This window comes from Neophocaena asiaeorientalis, unplaced genomic scaffold, assembly GCF_003031525.2.
Source record: "Neophocaena asiaeorientalis asiaeorientalis breed wild unplaced genomic scaffold, Neophocaena_asiaeorientalis_V1.1 scaffold418, whole genome shotgun sequence".
Taxonomy (NCBI): domain Eukaryota; kingdom Metazoa; phylum Chordata; class Mammalia; order Artiodactyla; family Phocoenidae; genus Neophocaena; species Neophocaena asiaeorientalis.
The window spans coordinates 173255-191975 of record NW_020175731.1 but is presented as its reverse complement, the minus strand read 5'-3'; the positions used below and the strand labels follow the sequence as shown (position 1 = coordinate 191975).

The window sequence follows — 18721 nt, the reverse complement described above, 5'->3', positions numbered from 1 at the left end:
TTCTCATTTAACACAGCTACCACCATGAGGTGGGTATTATTATTTCCATTCTATAAATAAGGAAACTGAAACCCAGAGAGACGAAATACTTTGCCTAAGCAGCTTTAATCCTGGACTTCCATTGCCACATCAATGTTTTTATCTCAGCTCTGAAAAACAGCAGCAAATACTGGGGTGCTCCTGGGTTTAGATGCCCTCCCGCAAAGCAAAAGTAATACAAGTTTCCATCTGCTCTTTTTGGTTGTTGGTATGATGAAACTAATAGTTCTCAGCGATTTGCTATAATCTGAGCACCGTGTTAAGCATTTCCATAGACTTTCTCTGGGGCACAGACAGCTCTTTGCTCCCAATCCCAATTCTCCTCTTTGCCTACAGTGAGAGTGTTTATAGACTGGCACCAAGAAATGTATATCCCAACTCTCCATTTAGCTAGGTATGACCACATGATTGAGTTCTAATCAGTAATGTTACATCCAAGAATCTTCTGCTTAGTTTCTTCTATTCTTTTCCATCGGTGGAACATCGATGTTGCCACCTCTTTTTTCAACCTTCCAGATTGAACCTTTGCTACAAATTCTCTGACCAAGCTGCAGTCTCTCTGCTTCTGAAGTCTATCCACACTTATCAGATGCCAGTGGAGTTCACCTCGACTCCCTGAACCACTGACTGATGGCTGTAATATTAATGCCACTTTTTCTTATAATGTTGACTGGCTTAGATGTCAAGTAGGTAGAACTTTATGGGAACAGGAGTTGTTAGTGTGACTTGAAAGCAAGATTTGTTTTTTTCTCCCAGGATGGTCTTCAACAAAATGTGTGTGCAGCCAGCCTCATGCAAAGAGAACCTTTTCAGTGTAGTTTGTGAATTTTATGAATCCTTAAAGGTAGTGCTGGCAAACCCCAGACCCTGGGATAAGACCCCCCTCTAATATTTGTAGGGCCTGGGACAAAAGAACAAATGGAAGCCTATGTATCATATGCCTGATATTTAAAATTGATAAAGCTAGCAAACATTTAAATAAAACGTGCCAATCTTCCTTCCTTGACCAACACAACTTCATAATGACCTGGAAGGGTCAGAATTTAAACTTCTCAGAATTCTTGGAGATCCACCCAGAACATGGTGGCATGGGGGCTGCCAGCTCTTGATTTCCATTGTCCTTCCTAATTCTCCTCCCACCCTCCTCTCCTACATCACTGGAGCTTCTTGTGCATGCTTGTGGATGACCCAGCCCACATGGCCAAGCTTCATCTCCTCACCCACACCCCCATCAACAGTGCCTTGGCCATGTCTGGGGAGGATGGATCGGGAAATTAGCCTACACAGGCCCTGGAATTGGGCCTGGGTCCCTATGGGCAGGGATTTCTACAGGTCTGGGTACCCACTGCAAAATCAAAGGGTGCAGTTTGCAGGGTCCTCCTTTGCTGTCAGGAGTATAGCTAGTAAGGGCCAGAGTATGACTTAGGGCAGGGGTCCCTGTCACTTGGGTTTACAAGAAGTACTGGATGACCCTGGGACCTCAGGATGGTAACTAATGAATGAAATCACTGGTATACTGGGAAAAGCATGGATCTGGAATCACAGAGGCTTGGGCAAAATCTTAGCTCTACAACTCACTGCATGTTCCAAGACAAGAAACTTAACCCCTCCAGGTCATAGTTTTGTCATCTGTTAAGTGCTGATAACATCTGCCAGCCAAGGTGTGGTGAGAAATTCACTTGATCCTGTACGTGAAGGGCAGTAAGTAGAGTGTGTGGGCTCAGAGGCAGACCACCTGGATGCAATCCCAGCGCCACCACTCACTCACTGTGTAACCTTGGGTAACTCATTCAACCTCCGTGTGCCTCAGTTTCCACATATGGGAAGCAGGGATAATCACAGTAACTATCCCACAGGGGTGTTGTGAGGATTAAATGAGACACGACGTACAAAGCACTTAGAATGGTTCCTGGCACAGAGTAAGCTCCAAAGTATACAGCCCAGGGTCTGAAACAGAATCAACAATGACAGCAAAGAAACCACCGAGTGTGTATGCTGTGGCTACAGGTGCCGTATGTGGGGACCCACAAACAAACATAATCTTACCCTCATGGGGGTTACAGAACAGAATTACAGTTCATCTCACTTTGATCTGCCCCGTTACCGCAGTAAGAGATTGGTGATGGTGCTGATGATAAACAGGCGGCACTGGTACAGAAGGCCTGCAAGTCCTTCACATCCCTCCTCCTATTGTATTGACCCCAGTGTCCACCCTGAGGAGCAGCAGGGCCAGGACCAGCCACCACAGGTTCAAAGTCACATAGAGCCTCTAAGCAGCAATGGTGAGTTAGATCTTGTGCTTAAAGATCTTCAGGATTCAGCTAGACCCTCTGGGACCTTCATGATCTGGACTCTGTTAACCTATGGCCCATTTCTTCTCTGGTTTTCTGCCTACCTACTGCACACACTCAACTTCCTGTGATTCCTATGCTTTTATGACTCTGAGCCTTTGTGTTTGCTGTTCTCTCCTTCTCTGCTTGGTTACCTCTTTCTCATGTTCAAGATCCCTGACTACTGTTTCCTTGAAAGCACCCCCCCTAACGAGGCTAGGTTAGGTGTCCCTCCTCTGGGTTCCCCCAGGGCACTGTACTTAGCAACCATATAACACATTATCACGGTGTGCTGGAATGACATGTCCCCTGCCCCCATACACCTAGTCTGTGAGCTCCTGGAAACCTGAAACCGTGTCTTCATGCTCACTGAATCTCCCAAAAGCGGCACAACGTGCCAGGGCACAGGCACATGTTTAAGGAATGTTTGCTGACTGGGTAAATGAATAATGTTTCCAGGGGTAGGCCATGGGGCATCCAGTGCTCCAGCTGCTCTACTGCCATCTACTGGTGCAATGCTGTAACACACTTACAAATCCATACCCATTACCGTGTGGGGTCACCATTCAGTGTCCAACACACACAACCTAGCAGCCCTCGACGGGATTCTAACTCTGATTCTAACTCAGAACTCAGAGCACTACACCAATACCACCCAAGCATCTCTGGCCTCCACGGGCCTCACCTTCTGAGGAGAAACACTTGTTTTGCCCATCTCTGGAATGTTTACTACAGGGCCTGCCAGACGGACTCAGGCTGAAGCTGAGGGTCAGGCAGTCCATCCCCCTGCTTGGCCAAGAGTCAGAAGTCTGTCTCCTGACAGGCCACACAGACTGCTGCCTCCTTGCCTGGGGCTCATTCTGTCTGGCAGAGGAAAGGGTAGGGATGGTCTGGAATTTTAGATGCCCTGGGGGCTGGGGTTGCTGCCTGTGTAATTGCCTGGCTGTTTGACCTCAGGCAAAATGGATGACCCCACTGTGCCTGAGGTCTCAGTCTTCCTAATGCAGACCTCTTCCTAATGCCCTAATATGTTTATCCTCATAATAAGATCCCTGAATCCACAGGCCAATCAGTCAAGTCCTTGGCCTTGGGAAGGGGTTGGGGGAAGCTCTTGATTCTACAAAGCTTCCATCTTTGTGGGTGGTCTCAGATTTTACTGCCACATCAGAGGCACCAGGAAGGAGAATATTATAAAACCAGTGCTGCCTTGGGTGGGAAATCCCTAGTTTGGGGAGGCGGGATCTGGTGAGTGAGCAAGATTTATGGGGAGCAATACCGAGTTCTTTCATGGCTGCAGGAGGAGCAGAAGAGCAGAATTAGCACAAACAGGATCCACCTGTGTCCAAGCAGCACCCTTCTAATAAATCCCATCTGGGATATACAGTCAATGAGGCTAGGCCTTGGCAGTGCCCTTCCTGGGGAGGAGAGGGTCAGGAATGTTCTGTCTCAGAGTAGTTGGAGGAGAACGAAAGCAGGGATCTGGCCCTAGAAACAGATTTTCTTATTTCTGATGTAACATGCCCATTGCTCATTTGTGGCCTGGACAGAAGCTGGGGGAGATGGATGACAGACCACACAGGAGAACCCTGAAGGTGGACACACTCAGGGTTTTCTCAGCTAGCAAGAGGAGGGTCACATGACAGGTTGGATGGATGAAGGTGTGACAAAAGCAGGGCCTTTGAACACAGAGTTCCAACTCAGAGATCCAATTCTAGCTCCATTATCTACTCCTAATAGCTAACCCTCCTGGTCCCCTCCCACTGCCAGAGGGGACCCTCCAATGATGGAGCAGCCTCATCGTACCTCTTTGCAACTGGGGGGGCTCCAGTGAGTTAGGACAGGGAGGGACCCTCTGAGAGTGACAAGGCCCCTTGCACCTGTACAGGGATCCGTGAAGGTGAGGAAGTGAGACATACTAGGGCCCGGAGCCACATGATATGATGAATGTCCCCTCGTAGGCTTCCGACAGCAACAGGGAAGGAGATTTGTGTGGGCAGCTCTGATCACAATTCATATCATTTATTCACTCCCTCATTTAACCACTACTTACTGAGCTTTGTAAGGACTGGGCACCCTACTAGGCATGAGGGGAAAGGCTGATACAGTCCCTGCTCTTGTGGAGCAAACATGCTCTTGGAAAAGTCAGGAAATTAACCAGGTGAAAAGGAAATGATGAATACAATGAACAAGGTGGTACAGGGTAGGATGTGGGGAGCAGAGAGGTCTGACCTGGGATAGCGAGGGAAGGCTTCTTTGGAAGACATTTAACACACTTGTACTAACCATCTACTGTGTGCTCGAGCCTGCAGACTTTAAGGAAACAGGGATGAAGATAACATCCTCATCCCTGAGTTCTTGGCCTCAGGGGGTTTACTACCTAACAGGAGGGAGAGACCCATAAAGGACAATGACCACACAGGGCATTAGCCCACAGAAAGGGACCCAGCCCAGTCTGAGAGCCAGGGGCTACTTCCCTGGTGAAGTGGCCCAGTTCATCCATCCATCCATCCAATGTTTGGTACTTACCCTTTGCCAGGACGAAGGGCTGCAAAGATGAATCTGAGAAGGTCTGATGTGTGTGTATGTGTGTGAAAGGCACATACAAGGACAAATGAGTTGGGCAGGCACTGGTGGCGCTCAGGGGGCTGATGAAGTTTCCTGGGGCATGTCTCCCAATAAGCAGGAAAAACGAGTGACAGGCATGGAGCAGAAGACCTAGATTTGAATTTGCAGCTCTGGCACCTGCAAATTTTGAACAAGCCTCTGCTTCCTTATCTATAGGGTGGGGATGGGAAGATCCACCCATAGGATCATGAGGATAAAATGAGGACACAGATTTGAAGGCCTCTGGGAACCTGCCAAAAACGTGCCAGCAAGTGGGCTACTCACTGGTGGGCTGCTAAGGTGGACTTCACCCTCCAGGTAAAAAGGTGGGCAGGCACTGCTAGCGTTAGCAGACGACAGACCCAGGTCCTCTCCAGCTCTGCTATTTGCTATTTATTTCCTAGTGCTGCCTCAGACAAACATCAACCTTCCTGAGCCCCAGTCTCATTTGAAAACGTAAGCACATCACTATGTATCACTATGTCTGCTATAAAGCCCCATGAATGATATCTCTGACACCTGGCAAGTGTTTACTGTTCATCTCTTTCCCTCCTGTCCTTCAACAAGTGGGCATGTACCTGAGGAAGTGACATAGCATTTAGGGGAAGGTGGCAGTATCTTCCTTGCTCTAAATGGAACTCCTGCTTCATGTCTAGCATGATGGAATCCTGCCTTGGCTGCCACCTGGGAGCTCCTCTTCCTCCCCAGCACCAGCCTTTAGGGTAAACAAAATCATCAGCCACCCACTCACTCTGACAGCAGAGATCACGCTAGAATGTTATCTCCCAGTTCCTAGCTCTCTTCCCTCCAAAGACACACCATTGTGTCACCCTCATTCCCACAGAATTCTGAAAATCCACAGCCTTCACTCCACCAAGACAGTTCACATTTAGAAGGCTAAGCTGTCCGCTCAGCAAACGTTTAATGAGCATCTATTAAGGGCTCAACCTGGGGAAATGCCCATGAAAACAGTTACACACTGAAAGGTAATTCATACCAAGGTGCAAGTGACATATCTGATCATCCGTAAAAGGGGTTTAGATGGTATAAGGAGGATGAGAAGAAGGGGACCATGAGAATATTAAGTGTTTGATTTAGGAAGGGTGTGTGAGGCCTGTCAAGGTGAGAAGTGCAGGGCACAGAAGGAGAAGGCTGTGAGAAGTCATTTTCCCTCCTCCTCCCTCCCTCCACTTATTCATCCATCTAGCCATCCGATTACCCATCCACTTACCCATCCATCCATCCATCCATCCACCCATCCATCCATCCATCCAGGGTCTACTATGTGCTTAGCACTGTGCTAGTCCCTAGGAATTATGCTGAACAAAACAGCCCCCGCCATCCTGGCGCTCCTGGTCTAGCCAGGAGACAGGTCCAGATGAGGAATATTTACCCTGACTCCTGTCTTCATCAGAAGTTGCTAACTGGCAAACCTCATGGAGTCCACAGTCTTGTTTTGTTGGACTTAAATTACATATTTTTAATTTTAAAATAGAAAATTCATATAAAGAATTCAGATTTCTGGCTTCCCCTGAAAATCAAGAACTGGGCAACACCAGACCTGTATTCCCACATGGCAAAAAGTGGCTGAGTGGACGGCAGCTAGTGCCTTCAGAAGGGCATCAGTTCCCACGCTCAACAATCCCCACTGCTCCCTGTTGTCTCTCTGCAGCCAGTCAAGTGGCAGATACATCTGTCATGGAGCTTGCGCTGTTGTTTTCCTTGTAGCAGAGAAATATTTCTCTGTGCCCATGTTTTTTCCTAACACCTGCTCTTCACTCACTGACCACCTTGTCTCCTGTGAGCAACTGCACAGGCAACCCCTAATTTAACGAATTCCATTATGAAAACGGCAGTTAGCTCCGTGCAAACCCTCAGGAAGCCCACACCCCCACCCCTTCTCCCAACTCAGAGTTGGAGGTCAGGAAAATGCACACAAAGCACCATCCCCTCTCTTGCCGTTACAGCCTCCCTCCTGTCGAGGAAACACGTCCCAGGCAGGCTTCCACAGGACCCAGGAGAAAAGACATTCTGTAATGAGGCTGGCATGCACCCAGTGCCATGCCTCCCGCAGGGCAAGGCTATAACCAGGCAGGTGAAGTCTGGAGAAACGGGAACAGCTACTGCTAGGAGAGCCCATGGCATCTGAGGGACTCCTTCGCAAGAGGAGGACCTAGGCAAGAAAACCACATTTTGGAGGGTGACAGAAGACTCAGAAGTTGAACAGTTGAATTCTTCAGAAAAAAGCAGGGCAAAGGCAGGAAAAGTGACTGAGACACAAAGCCAGAGTGGGGAAAATGAAAAGCTGCAGGTCTGAGACTCCTTTAAGGGCTTGCAGGCTGACTCGTTTAGAGTGTGAGCCTCTTCTGCATTGTTCCTCCCAAATCACCAGCCCAGTTGTACTGGAATACCTGCAAGTGACAGGGGGCTCACTCCCTCACCGGGAAGCCCACGTGGTCTTTGGATGACTTTACCATTCTGTACATTGAGCTGACATGTCTCCCTATTTGTCTGCTTCATTGGCCTCGGTTCTACCAGTTGGGAGCCACATGAAACCAGTCCTCTGGCTCAGTGGTTTCTAAACTTGGCTCTTCATCATTTAAAAAAATAGTTTCCTGAGCTCTCCTCTGGATATTTTAACTCTGTAGTTCTAGGGGTACATCTCAGTGTGGCCTGTCTTGCACCCATTCTGACTTCTAGTAACAGCACCTCCATCTGCACTTGCATACATGGAACCAAGCCTCTCTCTTGCACACAGTCTTGATGGGACTGTCCCCAAGTGTCCCCAGGACACACTGCGGAACCAGCCAGGTTTGTTCTTGCTCAGGAATTTGATTTTTGAGCAGAGAGGCACAAGGTTGGGAGGAAACAAGAGCTGACGTCTCCAGAGACTGTCCACAAGTCCCTGCCTCTTAGGTCCTGACAGAGCCGGGGGTCCTGACCTCTCCTAAGCTCAGGTCTTCATGGCTTTTCTTTTCATTCTGTGAGCCTCCCACATATTTTCAATAAACTCCCATTTTGCCTAAGTCAGCCAAAGTAATTTCTTTTTCTTGCAAACAAAGAACTCTATCCAATACAGAAGGTGTAGGGTGGTGCCTGGTAGTCTGAATGTCATTCTGATGAAAACAATGTATCGGAGACCGTGATCTTAGTATATTGTCATTGTTTGACTTATGAAGAAACTGAGGCCCAAAGAGGAAAGTGGCTCCACTGAGATCTCACAGCATCAGCAGAGAAGGGAGAACTTAGGAAGAAACAGCACATATCAGATTCCTCCCCACATTCCCTTCTGCTCAAAGACACTTCCCCCAGATTTTCTAGCCACAGTCTCAGATGGTGAAGACTCTACCAGGGCAGGAGACAACTCTTCACTGTTTTCCCCTCTCTCCCTCTCTCCCTGCAAGAGCAGGGTAGGAAGCAGCAGGGGCACCAGGCCTCTGGATTGGATGGCAGGGGGACCTCACGGAGAACGGTCAGCACTTGAAAAATTCCTCAAGTCAAAGGGCTCGGGGCCTGGGTGCCACACAAGGCCCTCACTGTGTGTGTACATTGTCCTCCTGATAAAAGGGGCCGGGCCTGGGAAAACGGCACTGGTGTCCAGGCGACGGGGCAGGCTGCTGGGGAATGCCCAAGGCCCCTCCCCGCCCAGGCACCAGGGTGGAGGGAGGGGGAGTGGCAGAGGGTGCCCAGAGTGGAAGGACGAGTCCAGAAGTCCAGCACCACACCAGGTTGTGTGAGGTGGCCTCTGTGAGTCAGCAGGTGAAGGGAGTAGGAGGGTGGCAAGACCCCTCTCATCAAGACTTTCTTAGCTCCCTCTCCCTCCACCTCTGGATTACCCCACAGGGAACTGGCAGGGCCCCGTCCTTGTTCAAGGAGAGTCTTAGATGTGGGGGAAGTGGTAGAGGGAGGCATAAGGATTTTGTTTCCTAGAGCCAAGTGTCTTCAACAGAGAGGTGTGTATCCCCCATTGAGCCCCCTCCCCCCCACGCCGAGCCAACTCCAGGAGGGGACCAGCTCGGCCCCCATCTTCTCATCTTCAGAGTAGAGAGTCTGCCAGCCTACCAGCATCCAGACAGCCCTCCTCCAGGGCTTCTAGGAGACAGCTCTCAGTCATATCCAGCTGAACTGAGAAACATGCCAAGTGGCTTCCTTCCCCTGGCTCCCAGTGCTATTATATTCACTATCAATTAGTGATTGCAATTAATTGTTAATACCAGTTACCATTTCAGTGCCTGTATGGCAGCTAAGCCCAGTACTAGCCCCACCCATGCCATCATCTCTAACTCTATAGTGACCCCTCGTGAAAGATGTGCCACGATCCGATCCTGCCTTACAACTGAGGAACGTGAGGCTCAGAGGTCAGACTTGCCCAAGGTCACATAAGTGAGTGAGAGAATGGGGGCCCAGGCAGCCTGCCTCGAGACTGCCCACTTGGTTTTGCTCCTGCCCTGCTAATAACTTAGATTGTTCAGTCCTCATCACAGGCAGGGAAAGCTGCTTCCTGAGCATGGGGTCGACTGGGAGAGCCTGGTTTGGCTCCCCAACCAGAAAGCAAAAATATGCAAGGGCCAGCCTCTCACTGGGCACATATTAGCAGGGCTGGGCACTGTCTCTCGTTGCCACCTCCATCAGTAGCGTGGCCAGATAAACTAGTGGACACTCAGTTAAATTTTTTTTTAATATATTTTTTAAAATATTTATTTATTTATTTATTTGGCTGCCCTGGGTCTTAGTTGTGGCATGCGGGATCTACATTGCCGCGTGTGAGATCTTCGTTGTAGCATGTAGGATCTTTTCCTTTTTTTAGTTGTGGTATGTGGGATCTAGTTCCCTGACCAGGGATAGAACCCGGAACCCCTGCATTGGGAGCACGGAGTAACCACTGGACCACCAGGGAAGTCCCAACACCCAGTTAAAGCTGAATCCCAGGTAGACAACAGACAATTCTGCAGTATAAGTAAGTCTATACCAAATATTGCATGGGATATACTTACACTGATTCATTGTTTATCTAAGTATTAATCGGGTATCCTGTATTTTTATTGGCTAAAACCGACAACTCTACCCAAAACCTCTGCTGGTGATGCCAGTTCTGAGTTAATGCTGCTCCCCCACCCCCTCAGAAGGTGGCACAGTGGGAAGTGGAAAGTCCTGCTCACCCTGGGGCCAATTAGGTGACAGCAAGCCTTCTCGGGCTGCCAAGACACCCTGCAGTCCTCGCTCAACCTTCACTCAAGCAGCCTGAAGCAGCTCAACTCTAAGGTGGAGGCTGGAGCCTTTGAGTTATCAGCTGGGTAGGAAGGAGGAAGGAGCCTGGGGAATAGCATGGAAGTGTCTGGTATCCTTCCCGAATTCCAGGGCAGCTGAGTGCTTTCTGAGAAAGGCTCTCCCCCAGGGCATCCTCAATCCTGAACTTTCCCTTAATAACAATAACAGCCTTGGCAAAAGCATCCACTTGCTTGTTAATTATATCCTCCATTTATCCTGCTGTACCAAGTTCAAGGCACTGTGCTAGGCTCCAGGGATATGGTGGTTAAACAAGAGAGGTCTAAACTCTACCTCCTGGAGCTGATGTTCTAGAGCAGAACTGCATCACAGGTAAACAAACCATCACACTGAAAAGCGTCCATGAAGGAGAGGAACAGAGTGCTCTCATTGGAGCCTCATACCTCCTTGTGAGCTTAGTGGTATGGTGAAGGGGGTGGCATTATGAGGCCACTTTACACATGATGAAACTGAGGCTCAGAAAGGTAAAGCAGTTTGGCCAAGTCCTCAGAGCAGGTGAGTGGCAGAGCTGGCATTTCAATCCTGACCTGCCACCTGCCAGCCCTGAGTTCTCTGCATTTTATCTTCTTCCCGATTTTTAACTCTCTTGGGGAATCATGTCAGCCATGTGTTAGGAAATCACACTTTAATATAAAAACACAGGGGAAGAGAACAGAAAAGACCCTGTCGGAGCTCCCTTGGTGCTTTAAAAAGAGGAAAATAGTCCAAGGGCCACTTCTGCAAAGGGTCCAGCTTCCAAGCCTGAGCTCACAAGTGTCTGGTTGGCTGCAGGAAGCCCCTCTTCCCCTGGCACCTTAACATTCTGGCTGCCCAAAGGCACTGGTAGGGCAGGGCTGCCTAACTCGAGGTGGGTGCTTTCCTCTGAGGATGAGGTCACCAGGATCTTGTGCTTGGCCACAGTGCTGTAACAAGCAGTCCTGCCCTCAGACACCGAGCATATGTGGGTACGTGCACACATGTGAGGCTCCAGAGTCCTGCTCCATGGACTGACACCCTGTGCTCAGGTGGGAGAGGGAAGAATGATAAGAGAACAGGGATGCCCAGCCTTGCCGGCTGGATGGCCTGAGCTGATCCAGATGCCACCAGCATCTGCTCTCATTTTGAGCTCAGAGCCTCAGTTTTCCTTATTATTAAAATGAGAATAGTAATAGTATCCATACAGTTGTTGGGAGGATTAAATTAGAGAAGCTATGAAAACTATTTAGCACAATGTCTGGTCATAGAAAGTGCACAAGTGTTTGCCATGTGACGATGATGAGGACATGACCCTATTCCCAAGGAGCTCGTGGTTTATTCTATTCATTTGTGTGTTCATTCATTTTTCAACCAAGATTTTTCAGCATCTACCTCATGCAAAACACTAAAACCCTGGGCAGTGGTCAGCAGGAATGCGAAATGCCTTTCAAGAAGTTAGTTCCATTCAAGTCCCAGCCTACCACTCTCCTAGCTTTGGTTCCTCAAGCAGGTGCATGGTCTGTCTGTGCTCTGCTTCCTCACCTGTAAAATGCTCCCCAGTAAAATCAGGAAGTGCAACAAGCAGTGGTGTGCTGGCAAATGCTTAACAACTGGCTCTCTGGGGAGACCTAAATGCCTGGTAGCACTTGCCAATTTCCATGGTGTAAATGCTCTCACCATGGCCACTGTAACTTTCTGTTGGATTGAGTAGTAAGTGAGAGAGGGAAAAAGAGGGTTGAAGAATACCACCAAGGTCACTCCTCAATTTCACTGTCACACCTTCACCCTTGTCATTACCAATAACATCACCTTCAAATCACTCATTCAATCAACAGATGTTTCCTAGCACCTATTATCTGCCTGCCCTGTTCTAGGCGCTGGGATACAAAGATAGCAAGTAGGCAGGCGTGGGGTGGTGGTCATGGGGACACAAATTATCACACAGCATAAGAACTCTTGGTGAATCTAGACATGGACAAGGTGCTTTAATGAGTATCATTAGCTATCATTTAGTAGAATGGTATAACCTCACAAACTCCAGGCTGAAAGCATAGTAGTTAAGGGGTGTTTCAAACTAAGAATCCTCTTTTCATTTCCTCAACAAATAAAATAAAAAAGAAATCCTAGGGAAAGGTGGAGAATAAAAGGGAAGGTAACAATAGATAATTGTTGAAAGGGAATAGCAGACATTCTGGGAACAAGGACCACTGGTGAGGCAAGAGGAGAGGAGGGTTCCAGAAGCCACTGGAGGGAGGGGTGGAGGCCAGGGCTTAGCTGCTCTATGCCCCCTTCACCCCAACATCCCCTCCCCAAGCCCATTCGGGCTCCTGAGACCTTGCAGGTAAAACTGAGAACAAGGAAGTACACTCAACCCTGACCTGGTTATGAACAATCTTTCTTGGGGTCATATTCAATGTTCTCCTTTTGAAAAATCAAACCTAGGGTTCCAGTACATTCTGTGAATAATTTAAAAATTCATCTGTTTATGAATCTCAAATAGCTGCCTTACAGTTATTCTAGCTATGTACTGGAAAATAAAGAGCCAAGACTTTATACACAGGTGGGTAAAACTGGAAACCCCTCAACTGTATGTACTATATTGCTGACTTCTCAAGTAAGGTGAGTTTCAGGGCCAAAGATGCCCAATAAAGGTTGTCCTGATTGGACTGGGTTGGGAACAATGACATATGCTAATTGAAAATATACTACGTGTTGAGCACCAGGGATACAAAAAAGAATAAGACATATACCTTGTTCTTGCAGAAGAGACAGCCACCTAAAGCTAATTATAATACAGTGTCACGTGTGCTGCAGTGACACAATGGAATATATTTTAAGTTATCAAAGGAGGTAGTTATTAGCACTGTTGGCAGGGTAGGTGTGTCAGGGAAGAATTCAGAGAAGACGTGACACCTGAGCAGGCTTTTAAGGATGAACGGAGATTGGCTCAGTGAACAAGATAGGGAAGGGTATTCCAGGTAGCAGGGAACAGAATGTGCTAAGGCAGAGGTGTGTTTGAAAACTACAAATCATTGCTATTCCTGCGGAATAAGCAGCAAAGCAGGAAGTGGAGTTGGAGGCAGAACTAGAGGGAGGGCAGACCTGCTTATGACTCTGACTTTGAACCTGAGGGCAATGATGCACCACCAAATGGTTATAAAAGGGGATACATGGTGGGGCGTGGGAGCAAACTGATCAGATTTGTATTTTCAGAAAGATGATACTTTGGTGGTAACATGAAAGGTAACCAGGAGGTGAGGTCGAGGCTAGAGGCCTGAGACCAGTGAAACTGTTGGAAAATTCTACGCAAGTAGGGCTGAAGAAAACTGAGCTTGAAATGCTTTTGTTTTATTTCTCCTTTCCCTTGTGGTTCTCAAGGCTGACTGATCTCCCATCATCCCAGCGGACAGCACCAGCTTTAGTTCAGACCTACTACTGAGCCAGACCTTATTGGGGTGTGATCCTGGTCCAAAGCTCCCCAACATCCTTGATGTAGCCAGGCTCACCTCTGGGGCAACCCCAAAAGCTGGTGGGATCTTAAAATGCTCGGCCATGAGTCCTTCTTCCCAGCAAAGGTGGCTTTGGGACCCTCTGTGTCTCCTCAGAAGATGAAAAGTCCTCCCCTCACCACCTCACGCCCCTTCCCCCGTTCACTGGCCAGGTATCAGATCATCCTTGGGGGGCCCAGGCTGGTTCAGAGAGTATGTAAACTGGCCTGTCAGGAAGCAAGATTGGGAGGTTCCTGCAACTCTCTCACCCACGAGGAAACCTGACTCTGCAGCAGGGTCCTGGACCTGGAAAGCGATGACAGAGAGAAGGAACTGGGGCTGACAAGGAAGAAAACGGAGCCACATTGTTCCTGGTGGATTCACTCTCAGTCCAGACGGTGGACCTTCTCCCCACTCATTACCATCTCAAAGGAGGAAGAAAGGGGCTGTGTGAGCTGGCTTCTCCCCCTTCAACAACCTCTTCCTCTCAGGAAACAGTCTGCACAATGAAGGAGGGGCTGGGCAGAGGGCTGACCCCAGGCAGCAAGGCTCTGCCAAAGCCACCCAGGGACAGTGGGGCTGGCCCGCCACCGCCTGGCCACTCCTGGTATCAGGGGGACAGGCATCCTTTGGGAACTCTGCAGTGAAGGATTGGGGTTTAAGGCAGCCAGCATCAATTTGGGAAGCTGGGAATGTATTTGGAAAGGCCTGCAAGTTCTTAAAGGATCTAGGATGGAGTTCTATAGGAGAAGCTGTTACGTGCGGGTAGGAAGTCTCTGTCACAAACATCCAGTGAGTGCAGAGCCAACTTCCAGGTGACGTAATGAGTCTCAGTTTCTCACCTTTCCACTTTTTTAACCACTGAGAGGCAAGAAAAGGACTGCTGTTCTCAAGACCTAATTAACCTGTGGGCATATGAAGCGTGACTGAAACAGACTGGAAGAAATTCCTCTGGCCAAAAATTGTGTCCCCCACCAGGGTGCACAGCCTAACATGCACACATTGGTCTTGCCTGTGGATTAGAGAGATTGAAGACCAAAGTCAAAATTTAAATGTTACTTGGCTGAGGCTATTCATGGCATTTCAATCTCATTCACTGTGCGCCTACACTATACTACACACCATATGGGCACTGTGGGGGACAGAGATTAATTAATAAGACCCAACTTTATCATCTGAGAGCTAGCAGGAAAGAGTGATCATTAGAAAACCTTAGTACAACAGGGGTAAATCCTAATCCACTCTGCCTAATATTGGGCATAAAGAAATTAAACAGGCATGCCTACAGGAGCTGCTGTCAAGATGATTAATATTGCACAGAAGGTAACAATAGTCTGCAATAATAATACACACTTAAATAGCACTTACTGTCTACTAGACACATCCCAAACACTTCTATAGTAACTCAGATTTTAACCGTACTTACATATATTAACTCTACAGGTAGGTACCATTTTATTCCCATTTAGATGCAGTTAACGTTCAAAGGTCATATAGCTATTATGGGGTAGAGATCTGAATCCAGACAGCTCTGAAGTCTGAGTTCTTAACCACTGCACCATGCTGCCATTTATTAGGTCAGCCTCCACACAGGAAGCAACTTTTTAGACAAATACCCCCCATCACCATACCATGTTATCCCTGACTGAACCAGGGGATAACACAGTCGGCAGAGAACACTCAAAATCAAGGTCAAATTGGGTTAAAGAGAAACAGAGGACTGCAAAGGCCATGCATGCATTTTGATTACCAGGCAGATAGGCAGCAGGATTGCACAGGCAAGAGTGTATGGAAGCAACACCTCTGCAGAAATCAACCCCTTGGCTCAGAACCTAAATATGATGCTTTACATGAGAGCATAAGCAGAGATGAACAAGGCTTCATATAAGACCCTTCAAGCAAGCAGCATCATTGAAGACGATTCAGACTGGGTCAGAACAGAGGCAAGGCACATGACTACCCTGGTTAAGATGAAGTGATTTCTTTGCAGGAAAATAACGGCTGATGTCTGAACCTGCTGGACATGCTTTAATGTTGACTGTATTGAATACGTTAAAAACTATAAATACCTCCCACTCCAAAGTATAGGCTCAACCATTCCCAACCTGAGTTAACTTCTCAAGGAATGAATGTGAGTGCACACATCCGTGACAGAATAACAGAGCACCTGGCATGCTAAGGGAACTGAATACATTAATTTATTCATTTAATACATATTTACTGGATGCCTACTTTGTGGCAGCTTTTGGAGATGCAGAAAACCTTGCCCTCCAGCTCCCATGGCATCCATGGGTCCACTGTCAGAATTGCCCTGGATGGTGTGCTTCTATGTCTCCACATTTGGGTTTACTTCCTGGACTGCAAATTCTATGTCTCCAACTGGAATGATAATATTTATCATATCTGTCTACCAAAAATTTGGAGTAGAGACCTCTTTTCTACCTGCAGTTCCATGTGTGCAGGGCCTGTTCATTACTTACCTGAGTACCTAAGACTGTTATTTGCACTCAGTCAGTGCTCAGTAACTACCTGTGGAACTACTGCTGCAATAACCTTGACACATGTGTCCAGTCTCTGCCCCCCAGGATGCTTACCATCTATCGGGGCAGGGCATACCTGGGAAGAGACTGGAAGGGTTGTCATTTCTGCCTACCTTTGCTGTTAAGAGGACAGGTTCTGGAGAACAAAACTGCCAGTACATGAAAGAGTAGGGATGCAAACTCAGGCACTCTGTTCCCAAGTGTTTCAGATAAGGACTGTGGGCCTTTGTTGGTTTCTTTTACCCTCATAGCAACCCCATTCAATGAGAGAGGATGGCTGAAGCCGAACGAGGTCAAGCAACTTGCCAGAGTTACTGCAGGTTTTAAGTTTTCCATTTTCAGAAAAGTAACACAGTGCATGTACCATATACTATATAATACTTCCAGTGAGCTCTGGGCAGTACCCCATATCAAATGTATTATGATGTCTGCAGCAAGTCATATGAACAAGCACGGTGAGTGGCACAATGAAGACTATTACAGTCTAACTTTCCCTCAGATCAGGTTTTGTTGCCAAATGGGTTATAAACTATTTTCTAGGTTTCAGAGCTTTTTGGATTTTGGATTTGCAGGTGAGAGATTTCAGACCTTAAATACAAAGCCCTTTGGACAGAGTGTGGCACAAAGTAGCTGCCATGGTGCTTGGCATTACTGGCCTTCCCTCCTGCCAATCTCTGATACCACAGAGCCTCTCACAGCTCTTCCCCTCTCTCTTCCCCACGAGGGAGATAAGCCCCATCTCCTCTCCTGCCCCTGGGAAGGGGGCACCTGCAGAGTCCCGCTTACCAGTCTGTGTGGGCATCATCGATCACCAGCAGGATCCTGGGCCTTTGAACAACAGGCGTGGAGGGACCTGGAGATTCTATCGGCCCCAAGGGGGCCTGTGAGGTCTGCTTCATAGCACTGGAGAAGGAGCTAAAAAGGCTGGATCCTGGAGAGGAGAAGGAGGCTGCCAGGGGCTGGGGGTGCCTCCTCTCCATGGCTGGGGATGCAGGGGAGCTGGTGGAGCTGTCTGGGCGCTGGAGGTCTGTCATGTAGCCGTTCGGCAGGTTGGCCACAAAGCTGCTGTCAGAGAGGCGTCGCCGGAGGAAATTCATGGCTGTGAATGATGAGATGGCTTGTTCCTACTCAGACTGTCTCGGTGAGGCCCAGAACACAGGCCAGGGAGAGGGAGTGGTAGGGTCTCGAGCACAAGAGCCAGGGGAGTCCTATGCAAGTCGGCCGCTGCTGTCTTTTTTTACCTATGGAAACAGGCCAACAAACACATTAGTGGAAATGACCTCAGCCCCTTAAGAGCAGATGATGCCCCTTCCTGCCCTGCTGCTGGGGGCAGTGCAAAGTGGGACATCTTTCTGGCAAGGCATTTGGCGACATCTAATTAGACCATACCCTTTTAACCTACAATTTCCATTTTCTGGAATTCTACCCCAAGAATGAAATCCGAGTTACAGAAAACGCCTCTTGTACAAATGTATTTATCACAGCATTATTTACACTAGAAAAATACTGGCAAGTATCTCAACATCTGACCACAAGATAATGAACATGTGAACTGCAGCAAAGTCATTCAGCAGAACCTTCTGTGGCTATTAAAAAGAGGTATTTAAAAAGGGATTTTAGTAACAGAGAAAAAATTTTATGTTGTAATTTAAAAGATCATGATACAAGATTATAGGTGCAGAATGACTACAACCACATAAAAGTTGAAATAATAAAACTTTGGAAAGAAGAAGACATCAAAATGTTAACAGTGACTATATTTGGGTAATGCGACTACAGGGTTTTTTGTTTTTTCTTTTTCTTTCCACTTACCTATGTTTTCCAGATTTTCTAGAATACTTATAGCTGCAAACTGAATTGTGTCCTTCAAATGCATATGTTGAAGCCCTCATCAGCAATGTGCTGGTATTTGGAGAGGGGTCCTTTGGGAGGTAATAAGGTTAGATGAGGCCATGAGGGTGGTGCTCTCATGATGGCATTAACATCCTCATAAAAAGAGATACCAGAGAGCTTGCTCTGTCTCTACCCACCATGTGAGGAGACAGGGAGAACGCAACAGTCTACAAGCTAGCATAAGAGCTCTCGCCAGACACCAACCATGCTGGTACCCTGATCTCAGACTTCCAGCCTCTAGAGCTGTGAAAAAATAAATTTCTGTTGTTTAAGCCAGTCTGTGTTTTGTTGTGGCAGCCCCAGCAGATTAATAAACAAATGCATTCCTTTTCTGAACAGAATACAGTTAAGTTTTAAAAAACCAAACTGTTCATGTGAGATCAAAATAGCTCATTGAGAAAAATGATTGTTTATATCATGCAATTCAACCCCACCTATATTTTTTGTTAAGATTATTTTATATTTTTGTTGAGGTAAAATTTACTTAGAGTGAGATGCATAGTCCATAAGTGTACAATTCTTGGAGTTTTAATAAATGTATACACTGGCAGAAGATTTAGTATACTCCATTCACGTCAGGAAATTC

The 18721-nt window shown here is 47.6% G+C and overlaps 1 protein-coding gene across 2 annotated transcripts in view; it reads right to left on the bottom strand.

Moving 5' to 3' along the window:
• SYN3 (synapsin III) overlaps nt 1-17339 on the bottom strand; it is a 409114-nt gene extending 391775 nt beyond the window's left edge. For both annotated transcript variants that reach the window (XM_024732154.1, XM_024732153.1), the window contains exon 1: nt 17029-17339. In XM_024732154.1, coding sequence (XP_024587922.1) covers nt 17029-17339 — 311 coding nt within the window. The remainder of the gene's footprint in view (nt 1-17028) is intronic.
• Nucleotides 17340-18721: the final 1382 nt, after the last annotated feature.